The sequence below is a fragment of the Thunnus albacares genome, chromosome 19, assembly GCF_914725855.1.
Source record: "Thunnus albacares chromosome 19, fThuAlb1.1, whole genome shotgun sequence".
In the NCBI taxonomy this organism is placed as follows: Eukaryota; Metazoa; Chordata; class Actinopteri; order Scombriformes; family Scombridae; genus Thunnus; species Thunnus albacares.
The window spans coordinates 11,897,549-11,913,518 of NC_058124.1; the positions used below are offsets into that span (position 1 = coordinate 11,897,549).

Below are 15,970 nucleotides of genomic sequence, written 5' to 3' on the forward strand. Positions count from 1 at the left end.
AAGTTTACTGTGTGAAGCCAGTTTTGATATACAGATTAAGATGATTTTGTTTTCCCCATTATATTACTATTATAAGTCTTGTTTTGATTATATATGATGTTTATCTGTGGATAACTAGTTCTGTTTCATCATAATTACAGGTATTTGCGATCACACGGTCCATCCAGTTTGCAATATGACCCGTATCCACCCCTTTTATCTGTCAAAGCTCTTGGGGTAGCTGCTGTAGCACCTGCAGGAGACTCCCATGCTGACCTGTGGCTCAGAGGACATCTGGGAATATCATGCATGCCTCCCACAGCTTCACATTCACCCTGTTCAAACAGACCACCGGCTAATTATGGCTTTCCCAGATCCCTGAGCTCAAGAAATCACTACAGAATAAGCCACGGGTGTGAGTTGTTTTCTTTTGCCCCCTCCGCTGTGGTTTAGTTAACTGGGGATTCAGCAACAACCAGTGAAAATAAACTATCTTCATTGGCCTGAAGTGCTAAGACTATGGGAAACAACTTTGTTTCAAAATTTTCAGGTATTTAAAACAATTCTTGTGTGTCAATGAAGTGCCCTCATAAGTGAATTGTCTTCAAACTGACCAGTTTTTTTTATTGAGCATCTTAAGTTTGATAAAGAATATATACCCAGAAGGATACTTTCATTTTTTATTAGCAAATATTTACAAAACTCAAAATGTGCAGACTCCAGATCCATTCAGCATTCTGTGATATCCCAAAATAAATAACTTTTATTTGAGTGGGGGGAAATGAATTTCGAACCTGTGTAGAAAAATAAATACAAATACTTCATTTGCTGTGAAACACTGTCACAGGGAATGTGAAATGAATTGTCATTTTTCTCTCATGTTTCAAAACAGAGCAGTTCCTCAGAGCTCATTTTGTTTTTACAACATTCATAGTCGCAGTGGTCTTTCTTCATATCCGTCCTGTCCCATAAGTGCTCCCTTGCAAATATAACAGTCCATGCAACGGGAAATATGAAAAGCCCGCTCTCCTCTGAGGCCTGAAGCACAGCGGCTGGGCCTGGGCCTCAGCTGCGTTTTGCCTGTTTCAGTCTATCTGAAGAATTGGACTGATCCAATGGTCCTTCAGTCTGGATAATCTGTGAAAGAAATATTATGAAAAGAAGATAACTTTAAATTTCTAGGACTTATTGTAGGCTGTGTCTTAATACATTTGAATATGTGCAATGTTGCAACCTGGTTGTGACCAAATGGAGACAAAGTTGTGCATATTTTCATCTTAAAACCCCCACCTTCACTTGTAAGTAGTATGATGTATACATTTCATATTATAAAGTGGTGACATATCTTGGCTCTTTTACAAGTTCTGTGTATAATTTGAGGTGGGTTTTTTTGTATCTTCTATGAGGACCTATGGCCTACTCCTTTCATAACAAAGATGACTCAAGCAAATTAATTGTGGAGGAGTTTGTGGGGGTTGTAAATACAAACAAACAAATATTGCCACCAGTGTATACCTAATGGTTCAATATAACTATATTACTTTGATTTTTCTGTGCGTAAAATGCGCATGGGGACATTTTGGCACAACTTGGTACAGATTTCTGTCCCTGTAGGATGAAAAGTGAAAGGAGCTCAGCTTACCGTACTGTCCCATCCACAGCAGCCCTGCTAGTGGGACGCAGTAGACAAGGACCACGCGCCCCCCATCCTCCAGACCGAGAACGCGTAGCTCAGACGCTCGTGCGCCACGTAGCTGCAACTGGTCCCTCGCGCTTCCAACTCGTCGCTCTGCAGAACTTGGCACAGGAAGTCGATGTACCGGGCCGCCAGCTTCAATGTCTGGATCTTGCTGAGTTTGTCCGATGGGAGGGTAGGAATGATCTTACGTAACGACGTGAATGCCTCGTTAAGGGACTGCGTCCGTTGCCGCTCGCGGATGTTGGCCATCACGCGCTGTGTGTGTAGGTCATCAAAGGAAGGCTCGGGGCTGCTGCTGCCTTCGCTGCCGCCGCTCCCAGCGCTGCCGCCTCCGCCGTCGCAACTCTTCCTACATTTCTTCTTCCCGGGGTTCGCACTCTCCAAATCCCCATCTTCTTCCTCGTCCGCGCTCCTCCGTGTCGCTCGCCGCTTCCTCGCGCCTCTGCGCGGCAGCTGACGGTCGGTCTCCTCCTCGCTGTTTCCCGCACTGTCCATCGGGGAGGAGTCCTCTTCTCGCATCGTCTTTTCCAACACTTTTCTATGGCCTGTAGGACCGTTATGATCTCCTGCAACCCCTGACCCGTATCCCCTGAACTGGTTACAACATCAACAAACACTACAGGTAATAATGAGTGTGGTCTGCAATATGGGTGTGGGCTGATATCACGGTAAATCTCGTGCGCCACGGAAAGGGAGAGGTGTGTGCCAGACTGGGACGACCAGGGCTCTTATAGCGGGGAGCGGACAGGAGGATTTTGGGGAGCGCTGTGATTGGGTGAGGAGGGGTGTAACATAATACCGCAGGAGAAGGAAAGGACTGGTTATAATATCAGGGATAGAGTATAAGACATTCATGCTCATTCACACAAGACGGGGAAACGGGGGTGTATTTATGATGTAGGGGCGGTGTTGTTGAATCATACTGTAGGTGTAGCTTTGTGCAAGAACAAGATTTGTCCCTCCTTTAGGGATAAATCGTGCCTCTCCCACCCCACCCTATTGCCTCAAACGCATAATACTCCTTTTTTCCAAATACTCTGCTGACTTTATTTAAAATGAAACTGAGTATTTTTAATTCATTTGAAAGTCCATAAAGTTATTTTTGACAAGAAAGAAATCTGCTTCGTTTCATGTTCAGATCACCAGACAAGGCTCCTGTCTCACCTGCACATCTTGATGTAGGTGATATTTATATTTCCTATTTGGTTTCACTTAAAAAAGTGAAGTACATAAAGTTGTGCCACGGTCCCCAAACCCTTATCTTGTTACCCAGAGTTTGATCAACAAAGTGAACATAGAAATCTATGAAAACTGTCCATCAGCTGTAACAGGACATAACAGAAATTCTTCCACAAGTCTCTCTCTCTACGTGTCTAGACACTGCCTGAGATGGGAGCAGTGGTGGCGGTGAATATCAGACCTACTGAAACACAGGAGGTTGTCACAGCAGGAGGCCTCTGCTCCTTAAGCAGACCGAGGTGTTTATTTTCCCGTCAGCGGCCCCGCGTTGAGGTATGCGCTTAAATGGGTCTGACTCCCGCAGGGATCTCAACACCGCGGCTCAGGTTTAAAAGACGGGCCGTCCCAGGGAGCTCTCTGGGCGGATCCTTGCGCACAGCGGGGTCGCTAAGGCGGTGTACGGCTGGAGCGTAATGCAAACACTGGATGTGATAAAGATGGACAGGGGAAAGAGAAAGACCCACTCGTGCACACAGAGCCTAAACACGCACACATGACCACCCAGCTCTGGGGCCTGCCGAGAATATAATATGAAAATCCAGCAGAAATAGCCTACCTCTACATGTGGCTGAAACTAGATCTGGCAACTTTTGGAGGTGGTTTGTGGTGTGAGTTACCAGCTGTGAGGCCTCACCTCTGATGAAGGATGATGACACACAAGGAGGTCCGGTCTGACTGCGCCACAAGCGCCTTTCGGGCCTGCACTAAAAAGCCTATCTCTGTCTTTAACAGAAAGTGCATGTCTGGGGGTCTGTCACTCTGTTTACTCGGTCTCTCTCTTCTCTCTCATCATATCTCTGACTCAATTCACACCTCAGTGACAAAGATTATACCCAGCCTCATGGTGAGCCTCGGATTTGTGATTCAAATCCACTGCATAACCCTCATTAGCACGTGGCGCAGGTGATAGGGCTTTCATTGGCCAATAAATTTGTTTGTTTGTTTTTCTATTTGAGGAAAACCTCTGGCTGCTCTTGTTCTCAGCCACACCTGATCCGCGACGAGCCAGGTGAGGCCAGCGTCTATTTCGCTCTCCAAGGTGCTGAAAAAACTCACCTGAGTCTTCAGCCTCGCATTGCACTCTGACTCAGAAATCCTTAAAAAATATTATATACGCCAAGCCTATCTTCTAATGAATGTATGGAAGTTGTATTAAAGTGTACAGATTATGAGCATTTACTTTTTAAACGGGGTTTGGATGCAGTCTCCTAAATAGGCCTATAAAATAAATGAGGCATGATCGATCATGACATGATATTCCTACACACTGGCCTAAACGAGTCTAAATCTAATTGTATGTTTTCTTTATAATTGAAATGCAGAGCAAATAACGCATACATTACTTATGAATACCCATACATTTATTTTTTAAGCAATAATAATATTATATATAATAAAGAGGTTTTCTCAGCGTATTTATGTCACGTCTAATAATTTAATATAACAATAAAATGTTGTCACTGATATATTTTTCTCAGAAAAAAATGTGCTTGACACTTTATAAGAAAAAAGTATAGTCTAAAATATTCTTTAAAATCCTGTAGTCTACATCTATGATTCCAGAGACTGGCCTATATCACAGTTTGGATATAAAAAGTGAACATTTAAAATAGTTCATCAGTTCGTCAATGTTTGTGTCTTTGTCGAATACAGCCCTGTTTATATTGAACTACTGTGACTCAGGTGTTCTCCAGCAGATCCTTCATGAAGGAGATATAGACGATGGCCAGGCGGAGCGTCTCAATGCGGGACAGTCTCTTCTCGTAGGCGAATGTAGGAACTTTCCTCCTCAGTTCATCAAACGCCTCATTCAGACTAAACATCCGCTTCCTTTCCCGCACATTGGCCGCTTGCCGCTGGACCACGGTGATGATCCGCCTCCGTTTGGACTGTGTGCGCCCGTGCGCCCCGCGGCTGTAGTACTTAGGTGAACCCATCACCAGATGCTGCGCAGTGCTCACCCCGTCCTCAAGGTCCCGGCTCCAGGGCGAGTCGCTCAGCCGCGTCTGGTTGTTCGGACTAGAAGGGCTATCATCCACCTGCTGTTTTGGTCCCAAAGCGTACTTCTGCGGAAAATCCATCAGGTTTATTTCATTGACAAAATGTATTAACGTAGAGTCCAATAAGCGACCTTGCATCTCCATATTCAGTCCCCAACTGCAGTCTCACGGAGATTATGCCTCTTATTATATCTCTGCTATTCAGTCAAGCGCAAAAACTGACGCAAATCAAAGCTTTCAGGACTGGCTACAATCATTCACTAAAGCAGGAGAGCATCTCAACAAGTATATCCAGCCATCTCCAAATCCGGTCAGAGCACGACAGGGTGAGATCCTATTTGGCTCAAGTCCAAAGGCCTTTCCAGCTGTTTTAATAAGTCGCCTATGCCACCTCACAGCGCGACATCTTTCATACCCCCTCTAGCTCTGAATTGAGTCCATTTCTGCCGTGAGTCGGCCGGTGAGTGAGTTGAGTCCGAGGAGAGAGGCTTAAAAAAAAGGCCGAGAGGAAGCTGCAGGGCCCCGCCAATTGATGCGCTGTCCTCCTGGAGGCCCTTAATGAGCTTCTGAAGAACGGAGTCTCTCGACAGAGGGTCATACAGTCTTGTTTGCACTTTCCTCTCTGCTTCAGAGGCTAAATAATGACACTTTTATCACTTAAACAGGCCAGGGGAAGACCAAATACAACATTCCCTAACAGTCACTATACACCACAAGCTTTTCTGTTGCAAATTAAAGCAAATAGCTGTCCGTTTCCATGGCAGGACAGAGTCCACACTGCAGGGACTGCTGAGAAGGACATTGGTGTAACTGTGGGCTTTCGTCCTCTGGAGAGAGTGCTTGGTCATGAAGAAGTCTGCATTAGTGAGACTAAATTTGCTGTTGTTGTTTTTGATGTTGATAGTGGTGATGACAAAGATGTGAAAAGTGAGTAGTGGTTGATCATTCAAGTCTGACCTGAACACTTGGTTAAGGCTTTGTTGAAACCAACCTTAAAACACAATGAAATTGACCGGCCAGCGTTTTTCATGCATTTCTGAAAACCAATAGTGAAACAATTGGTAGATAATTTCCCCACCTCTTCATGGTCATGCTTCATGTGTCTAACATATCATTTTGTGCAGAGGAAATGCAGCTGTGAACAGTTGTTAGGTCTAATTTATTGCACATATTGCTTTGGTTATAACCTGCAAAGATTGACTGCTGTTAATTATAATGCTGAAGAGAGTAGAAGCACATGCACATATATATTTGTCTGTATCCAAAAGACTGGGAGCGGAGACTGTTGAACTACTTCACAGTGCTGTTAGATTATGTGCGGAGGGACATCAGCTCCACATTTGACTTGCCAAATAGAATTTCCTTCTTGGCTAACCCAATAAAGTTTTTCAAATTTAATACAATTTTACTTTAATGCAGGCAAACATTGATCTTCCTAATAACCGAATAGGCAGAAGGAAGGGTTATATTTGATACAGAAATCAGACTTGTGGGCTGCCAAAACAGCCTCCAGAGTTTTAGTTTCTTGGGGTTAAATAACTCACTCAAGGGCAACTAAACTATTGTGGTTGAAGGAGTTGGAGGACTATGCTGTTCTGAAAGTTGCTGAATTCAGCCAATGTAGTGCTGGTGGTTTTATAGCTCACTCACATGATGACAAATTGTTCCAGAGGCTTGATTAAACCCAACTTTCAGCCTCACAAAACTGGACCAAGATAATTGATCTGACTAAAAGTATAACAAAATGACTAATCCCTGTGGATAAATTCTGCTTCGGGTTGTCCTATGTGGGAGGTTGTAGGTCACGACTGATCCCAGAATAACATGCATGTATGGCAGAGATCTGCACTGTAAGGGAAATTGCAATTCATGCAGGTATATGTTTAAAAGGTCAAACCTATGATGTTTTTTAATGACATTTATAGCCAGTATGGTAACACTTTATTATACATTATAATGTGGTCGTAAGCAGACATTTTTGAGGAGTATTCGTTAATGCACTTTATCTACAACCACTCGTCATACGAAGCCTCTATACCTGGTGTATGAACAGATAGTTACGATATGTCTTAGTTTAACATTTTAAAACACACCTGTGAATAATTTGTACACATGCATAAGCAGTTAATAAATCACTTATAACACGCTGTGAGGATTTGTTCTCATCACAGCTATATTAAACATTCATCAATTGTTTATACACAATTTATGGTTGCATCATTGGATGAGTTTTGATAAAGACATTCACACAATTCCCTTATATTTGCTCACAAAAACATTACAGTGTGTTATAAACAATGAACTAAGTGTTCACATACTGCTTATTGATACTAAATAGGGGCATTAGACCATGTTCTAATAGTCATCATGAATCATACATAAACAGACATAAACTACTTCGGAGTTAGCCAATCCCTGTTTTGTTTTGGTGCTTTTACTCTCTCTTGTTCCATTGTTCCACATCCATTGAATGTAAATGATCAAGAAATAAGAAAAGTTGAAGGGCTGTTCTCAGCTTTACATCTGTTTTTGAAGTTCCCTGGTAGATCAACTTTCAGTAGCTGTGAACACATCAGCAACATGTAACAACAGTAACCCTCTGTCTTTTTGCATTTTGAAGTGCCTTATGCATTCCTGTGTGCTTATTTCATCTACACAAGAGTGTTAAAGCAGTCAGTGTCTGTGTTGTATACACACTCCAACCTAAGTGTATCTTCTCCATCTCCCTCCGCTGCCTCTTCTTCCTCTCGCTCTCTGTTTTCCTGGCAGGCAGATAAACATGATGGGACATTCCGCCGGTTGTCGTGGAAACGCTGAGAAAGCACAGCTGGGCGGGAGAATATGAGGTAATCTCACCCTGGGGCTGCTGGGTAAATATTGGTCTTAAATAAGGAGTAAAACCCCAAAAGAGGCACACAAACACACAGACAGACACAGAGACACACACACACCTACAGGGGTTTAGACCTTCACACAGAACACTCATAATGGCCCCATTTCCTGCTCTGCTCTGTTATTACTGGTTGCACAGAGTGAAATTAATGATAGTTTTTGATGTGAATAAATGTTTGTGGAGGTAAATAATGGAGGTTTGACAGATACGACCTCAGTGTGAAACCTTGTGATGACGTATGGATTGGACGTTCAATTCAGTCAAGTGGATTTTCTTTATTTCTAGAAAAACAGTACATTTGTTGTCAGGTTATGATATACATTTTTGATGTTTTAACAGAGAGTCTAAATGTATTAACACACAGCTTCAGTTTAAATTTTGAACCCAACTCAGTCCATAAATTGTGCATACATTATCCTACAGCACAACAGCAGAGAGAGCACTTGACACTAAATTCCTCTTGGAATTTGGGTCCATATATCACCAAAAATACCACAGTAAAATGTGAGTAGGCGGCCTGGGAAGAACCAAAGTTGGGTCTTGCATGTTGGGAAACACGATTTCATTGATTTCACATGATTGAGTATGAAAAAAAAGTGTGGATTTTTTTTGTGTGTGTGTGTTTATACTGTGAAGTTGAAGTTGTAATTTGGTAGTTTTTTATTACAGACATCACTGGAGAACAGTATGTGTCCAGTGTGCTGCTCAAGAGCAGCCAGAGCTGTTCTCACCATGTAAATCTGTCTTCCAACTCCTCCTCTGGCTCTGTCCTCGGTGTGCTATAAGAACACGGCCAAATCTCTCCCACCACCACTGTAAATCTGAAACTAGACACTTCTCTCTCATTCTGTTCCTTTGTCTGTTTCTCTCCCTGTCCAGAGAAAACTGTCTTTCTCAGTTGTCTCTGTTACTTTTTCTTTCTCTCTACATGTAACTGATTGAACATACATACAGTACAACCTTCACCTCTCTATCTTCTCTCTACAGTTGAGCTGGCGTGAAAGTTGATGCTGCATATGTTGTTGCATATAAAGGCAGAATTGTTATACTTACATTATAAACCTTGCACAATATGTTTTGGCAGTACTGTGCTTAGTTACGGCCATGCCAATAAAGCAAATTTGGATTTTGAAGCTGAAAATTCAAGAGAATCAGGGAGTCAAAGGGAAACAGAGGGAGTAAGGGAGATGAGTTTAACTCCTGACCTATCTGCCTCTTCTTCATCGTGTCACCCTCATGCTTTCGCTCTCAGTCTTTCTTTCCTTTAGCTCTCCACACCCAGAATCTGACTCATTGGTTCACTTGTCCCACCTTCCTCTGCATCTCACCCTCTGATTGGCCGGGCACTTTAGCCAACAGCCAGTCATGGAGTGTTTACACAGCTGGGTGGCCAGTGAAAGGTAGGGCTCATGTATGCGTGTGTGTGTGCATGCTCGTGGAAGTTGGATAAACCCCAATACCACATCATATATCTCCTCTCCTCGCCCCCCTCCTCCTCCATTACTCCCCCTCTTCCTCTAAACCTACACCTCCCACTCGCCAAAACCGCTGCATGCCCTCAGCTCCTCCTTTCTGAATTACCCCTCCCTTTTTTAATCCAACCTCTCAACTGCCTCCGCCACCACCACACTAAAAATCTCATCGCGTGGCTCCCCTCCACCCACCCTCACCCGTGTCAGCACCTTGCCTCGGCTCGGCCCCCCCCCATTCTGCTGTCTGAGTAATGTCTGTGTTTATTTTCTGAAAGAAGGTCACCCACTCTTTACTGTGTATTTTAAGGGTGCCATGTTTCATTTGTTTTACGACTCATATTCTCTCTGTTGTGTTCTGCGTGCCTAAATTGCCGTGGAGACTGATGCCACGCTTTGATGATGATGATGATGATGATGATGATGATGATGATGATGACTAAGATCGGAGCGGCATGCCTAAAGCAGTTTGGCAGTGTAGGTTTTGTCCTCATGCAATTTGACTGTATGTGTGCTTGTCTGGGTTTGTTTGTGTATAAGTCGTAATTTGTTAAATCAGCGCCTTTCTGTGTTCACATTGATGTATTTTATGTGAAATATGTTTACACATGACTGTTCCAGATAGATTGGGCTTTTTTCAACTCACCACAGTGGTAGAACTGCTTCAGAAATGAGGCAAGTTGGAAAATATGGATAACACTGAAGAGGAATATCCCCAGTTCTCATAACTTTTGAATGAATGCATGAATGTTTCTCCCCTCTGCTCGATTGGCAGTGCTGGAGGGAGGCTTGTCAAGTATTCACAGTATCCAAGAGTCAAAAGAAATTTCCTCTCCTACCTTTTTTTGTCAAATATGATAGGACACAGTGTTTGGGAATTGTGCTGCATATTTATAAAGATTGGGTTGTAGCCCTTCCATACCTCAGGCAATTTATTTCTACCCTCAATGTGGATGCAAATGATAGATGTGGTCTGGCTGATCCTGACCAGACCCTGTAAAAAAAAAAAATGATGACAACACAATAACAACCAATGGCACAAAAGGACTTAAAAACCAAATTGTGTTTCAATGCTCTTCTGTGAAATTGATTTTCTTGGTTTCTGGTGCTTGCCGCACTGTAAATTTTATAAACCGCCCATGGACTGGATATAAAGATGGATGTAGCGAGGTGTGATGTCACCCACTGGTTTGCACTGGAGCCGGTTTGAAGCCCAGAGTTGCTGCACATGATGTTCAGTGACATGTTTTCCGTTTTTACGAGTGCAGGGAGTCCCAGGAGCCCGATAGAGCAGCAGGTGAGTGAACTGTCAATCACAGCTGTCAATCAACACCCACATGGCAGACATCAAAGCCTACTATAAGTCAGTCTTCAAATCTTATTAAAGGAGCTATAATTTCCAAAATGACCACCAGCACACTTATTAGAGGGCCTGAATTTAGTGATTGAGACTATAATGACTTGTTGGAAAAAATGACTGACTAAGTATTTCTAGAGAGATGTTGCTGCTTTTTGAATGAGAGTCATTTGTAGCCAGGGATTTTTTGGTGCCAGCATCTAGCATCCATCGGTGGCATTGCACTTTAAGGTACATTAGCTTTAACCTCAAGTTATGGTAGTTGCCACTTGGTACAGACATGAGAGCAACAAGTTGTGGTTTTATGGGGGTTATATGCTGGACTTTTCCTTAGCTGGGTGCACTGGCTTCCTGGAGTCTCATTGTCAATGAAGGAATGTCAGACAACTAGCAGAGGCTCTAGAAGTGGTCCGTACAGATGTGAGTGTAGTATCTCATCTAACTCTTGGCAAGAAAGTGAACAAGCATATTTCCCAAAATGTCTAACTACTCCTTTAAAATGAATGGTAGTAGAGTAGTAGACTGCACAGCTCCTGACAGCCTTAAACCTTTATGACAGCTAAACACAGTTTGTAGAATTGACTCAAATAAATGGAAATGCTTCTCTCAATCTGAATCTCAATCCAGTATCCTTCAGACACAGATAAGAAGACAGATCAGCTGATGTTTTGCAGCATTTCCCAAATTCACAGGAAAAATTTTATTGCATGTCATCTTTAAAAAATGTGCTCACATCCTTTATGGAGTTTGAAAATGAAACTGAAGTAAGAGTTATAGAGGTTTTTGGAAAATCCCCTTCAGCTCATGTTCAGATGACACTGACTTGTACAATTCTTAGAAAAGAGATGCGTTATAGTTCTGTATAATGCACCTGTGGCACATGTTGATCATATATGCTACACTCTCAACCTTATTTGGCTACTATGACCTTCATAAGAGCTGCTGTCTTTTTAGTGTGGATCTCTAAAATCCGTGAGGAAAATGAGGAAGATATATGTGTGTTTCTTTTTGTGTTAAACGTATTTGTCATATGTTGACTTTGTCAGTAATCAAAATGAGCTTGCTTGCCAGAGTCAGTGGTCGGTTCACTGATCAGAGGAGCCTCTTTCAAATTCTTGTCAATTACTTTATAAGTGCTTTTCCAGCAATCAGCCTGCCTGATATCGACTCAGTGGAGTGGGCGGATTCAAACGTCTGGGCCCAGACAAGCAATCAGCTCTAATGTACACATCATCACCAGTGCTTTGGCCACCCAGGTTTCTCTTTCTTTTCATCTCTTCTTCTCTTTCTTTCTCTCTTTATCTTGCCCTCTTTCATACTCATACCTTCAGCTCTGCGGTGTGACATAAAGGTTGTCATAAAAAATGTAATAATAAAGTATTTAGTTGTGTCCTGGGTATTGTCCTGCAAAGCTACATGACTAAACATGAGATCATTTTTTCCAAACCCAGAAGCTTTTTTTCCCCTCATGGCTTATTTATTTTTCTGTGGTTTTGGGAGGTTTTAGTTGAAAGTCTGATGATATGCCGTGTGTGTTTCTCACTTTACCCCTCCCCTCATTACTCTCCGCTTTTCCGCTTTCCTCTCGATTTATAAGCTCAAGGTGATAAAGGTAATTTTTTTACATTAGCTTGTTGTTCCACAGTAAATCATGGGGCTCAATTTGGCTGTTATAATATGATTTGGCCTCATTCTTTCAGTATCAGCTTTGTCTCTGTGGATGATGTTACAATCATAATAGATGCATACAGTTAAGATTAAAAGTAAGTAACCTTATTTTTTTTACCTTTTGTCCTTTGCTTGCCATATTTCCCCAGTGTTTTGGGTGTAGGAGTTACGGTTTGGTCTGAACACTGTCTAGACGCCTGTGAGCCTCCCACTACCTTCTGATTATACTGAGCCCTATTAATCTCACTGGTCTGGCTGGCCAGGGCAGAGCACACACACACACACACACACACACACACACACAAACACACACACAAACACACACACACACGCACACACACACACACACACACACACACAAAACATAAATACAAGTAGGCAGACAAAAAGAAAATAAGAAATTTCCAAATAAAATAATGATATGATATGATAATGATATGCAAAATGGCAGAAGAATGGAAAAAAAAACCAAACGTAATGAATGCAAGATATGAACAATGTGTACAGTGTACAGAAACTAATATAAACGTGTTAGGTGTTAAATGTGCATCACAGTCAGTTCCATAGAAAAACATGCATACACTGCTCAGTATGTCTATGTGCACAAAAAGTAGTATGCACCTGCACCTATTTTACAGATGTAGTGTTAGGACACTATTCAAACTGTTGAGTAAAATTTGAAATACCATAGTGTTGAAATAAAAATCCTACACTGAAACAAATATTACCCATAAATTGTGTTGAAGTGATAGTTCTTTAAGATTTACACATTTATGACTGAAGAAGTTGGAAAACTTTCATATTAGAGAAGTTATAGTTGGTTGAAGAGCTACCTGGAGGACAGGTTTCAATATATTAAAATCATTTTTGGTAATTGTATAAATGATCCACAGAGCAAACTTACTATAGATAATTGAGAGAGTTAAACTGAATAAATACCTTCAAATTTAAAGGAATAGTTACATTTTGAGAAATATGCTTATTCGCTTACTTGCCAAGAGTTATTTGAGAAGATTGATACTGTCCGTTCAATATGATGTAACAACCATCAGCCGCTTAGCTTATCTTAGCATAAAGAGTAGAAATGGGGAAACTATATCCTGGCTCTGTCTAAAGGTAACAAATCTGTCTACCTGCGCCTCTAAAGCTCACTGATTAACATATTATATCTTTCATACAAAAACGAAAGTGAAAAAAAACGGTTTTACTGGAGGTTTTATGCCAGACTATTTTTTGGCCCGGAGCAGTGACTGCCTGAAGTCTCTGCTGGTTGCCCGGCAACCTCACTGTTAGGGCAAGATTTCAAGAAGTCACTGCTCAGACAGAGCCAGACTCGCTGCTTCCCCTTTTCCAATCTTTATGCTAAGACAAGCTTATCAGCTGCTTGCTTATAGCTTCATAATTAGCATAAAAATATGAGAGTGATATCGATCTTCTCATCTAATTCTTGCAAAATAAGCAAATAAGTGTAGACTATTTCCCAAACTGTTAAACTATGGCTTAAAGGACCAGTGTGTAGGATTTATTGGCATCTAGTGGTGAGGTTGCAGATTGGGACAGACTGAATACCCCCTTCCCCCTCCCCTTCCAAATGTGTAGGCGAACCTATGGTGTCTGTGAAACTCGCAAACAACACAAAAAACACAAAAATGCAAAAAACGCAAAAAACGCGAGAAAAAATGCAAAAAATGCAAAAGACCATTTCTAGAGCCAGTGCTGGGTTTGTCTGCTCTGGGCTACTGTAGAAACATGGTAGTGCAACATGGTGGGCTCCGTGAAAGGGGACCCACTCCCTGTGTAGATATAAAGGGCTCATTCTAAGGTGACGAAAACTTATTTTCAGGTGATTATAAACTAATTAAAACATACTTATGTATATAATATTACATTTCTGCCAAGTCAATTCTGCTAGATGCTAGTAAATTCTACATATCTCACCTCTAAACTTAAAAAAGTATGCAGTAAAACAAAATGGAAAGATCAACTGAGGGATTAGTACCTCAAACCTTTACTTACCCAGCAAACAAAATAATGTCCTCTGTCCAGATGCAGATGATGTGACACACACACGCAGAGAAGAATAGGTTACACTTAACTATGAAGGTGTCATATGTAAGTTTAATTAACACATTTCACTTATGACTCCCCAAGGTATCCAAAAGATAATAACTGTGTGAAATTGGACAAACACACATGTACACATGTGGGCCTAAACACAATTCCCATGAGCAAAATGGTGTCACAGGAAACACCCGTCTGTCGTCGGCAGGGTTACTGAGGGCAGGATGGTGGGTGTCGGGTGCCAAGGAAACAAACTCACTATGGGAATCCGGCTCACCAAGCAAAAGTAACGTTTACTTTCAGGGTTAAATGTGTGTGTGTGCATGTGTGCTTGTATTTTTGTGTGTGTTCATTGATCCCTTGGGAAAGAGTTTAACGCTCGAGTCCGTCTGTGTGTGTGAGCATGGGCTATTTGCCTACCTGAGGGAGCAAGCTTAACGCATAAAAAACAGAGATGCAAAGCAGAAGTGCCAAAAATCTCTCAGAAATGCCTTTGAAAATGCCATAAAGGGATTTCATGGATGTCAGTAGGCCTGTGAGTGATGGGCTTTGATACGATTCAGTCCTGGCTGGGCCGTGTTGGAGGATATATGACCACAGTTGCACGGCTCTGACTGGTGGAACACTTAAGGTTTTATGACCTGCTGCCATTTGGGGCTCTGGGATAGAGCAGAGTGCCGACCACATACTAACTAATTAGGCCTAGCCAAAGGGGGTGTGCGAGGATGGGGATTTGTGGATTGCGGGTTGTGGATGTGGTGTGTCTGCATGAGTGAGAGAGCCAGTGAGTGTGTGGCATGGGTCGTTGCTGCCTGTGTGTGTCCTGAACCTGGAATATTGCGTCAGGGCGCCGTTTGTTCTCCATAAAGACTCCACGGGCTCTTTCATGTAGGAGCCGCCAGCCTGGAAACTTTGACACAGGAGATAGAGAGCCAGCCAACCTCTGCACACATGAGCACACACACACACACACACACACCAGAAAACACTCCTAGAGAGGCAGCGAGAGGCAGACAGAGGTGTAAGGAAAAGATAGTCTTGCCTGCTCAATAAAAACAACACTCCTCCTATTGTCTCATCTCTCTCGCCCTCCCTCTTCTTCTCTCCATCGGAGGATCATGAAGATAAACGACCGTGCCTAGATATGAGAGTCCAGTGGCAGGAGGGGGGCGTCTGAAGTGGAATGTGTGTGAACTGCACGCCGCCTCCTATAAATCAGGGAGACAAGCAGGAGGAGGAGGAGGAGAGGGAAGGCAGGATGGGGAAAGATGGGGAGTCGGCATGAGGGAGTGATAGGAGGAATGACAAGATAAATGAGTGGTGATGGGGAGGGCGGGCACAGGTGCACACGGGCAGGGGTTGAAATCGGGCATAAGAGTGCGATAAAGGCAGAGGTAGGTCATGGGAGGACAAACAGAGAACCATTTAGAGTCCACTTGAGACTGTTTTTTAATCTCTCTCTACCTTCATATAATAAGTACTTTGTGTCATTGTACAGTTAAAACTGTGGCGGTAACTCAATCTGAGGTCAAACAGAGTATTCTGAGAATGCCGGGAGTGATTTGTAATGACTATGAGACTACATTGTACATTAGATCATCAAAA

At 42.5% G+C, this 15,970-nt stretch overlaps 2 protein-coding genes across 2 annotated transcripts; both read right to left on the reverse strand.

The window, feature by feature from the left end:
• Window positions 1-577: 577 nt before the first annotated feature.
• Window positions 578-2,368, reverse strand: twist1a (twist family bHLH transcription factor 1a). Its single transcript, XM_044335890.1, has 2 exons — window positions 1,622-2,368; window positions 578-1,116 (listed from the first exon to the last, which is right to left on the reverse strand). Exon 1 carries the CDS (start codon window positions 2,195-2,197, stop codon window positions 1,649-1,651), a length of 549 nt encoding a protein of 182 aa, XP_044191825.1. The 5' UTR covers window positions 2,198-2,368; the 3' UTR covers window positions 578-1,116; window positions 1,622-1,648.
• A 2,228-nt stretch (window positions 2,369-4,596) lies between these two features.
• LOC122970301 (fer3-like protein) lies at window positions 4,597-5,055 on the reverse strand. The gene has a single exon (XM_044336431.1). It carries the CDS (start codon window positions 5,053-5,055, stop codon window positions 4,597-4,599), a length of 459 nt encoding a protein of 152 aa, XP_044192366.1.
• Window positions 5,056-15,970: the final 10,915 nt, after the last annotated feature.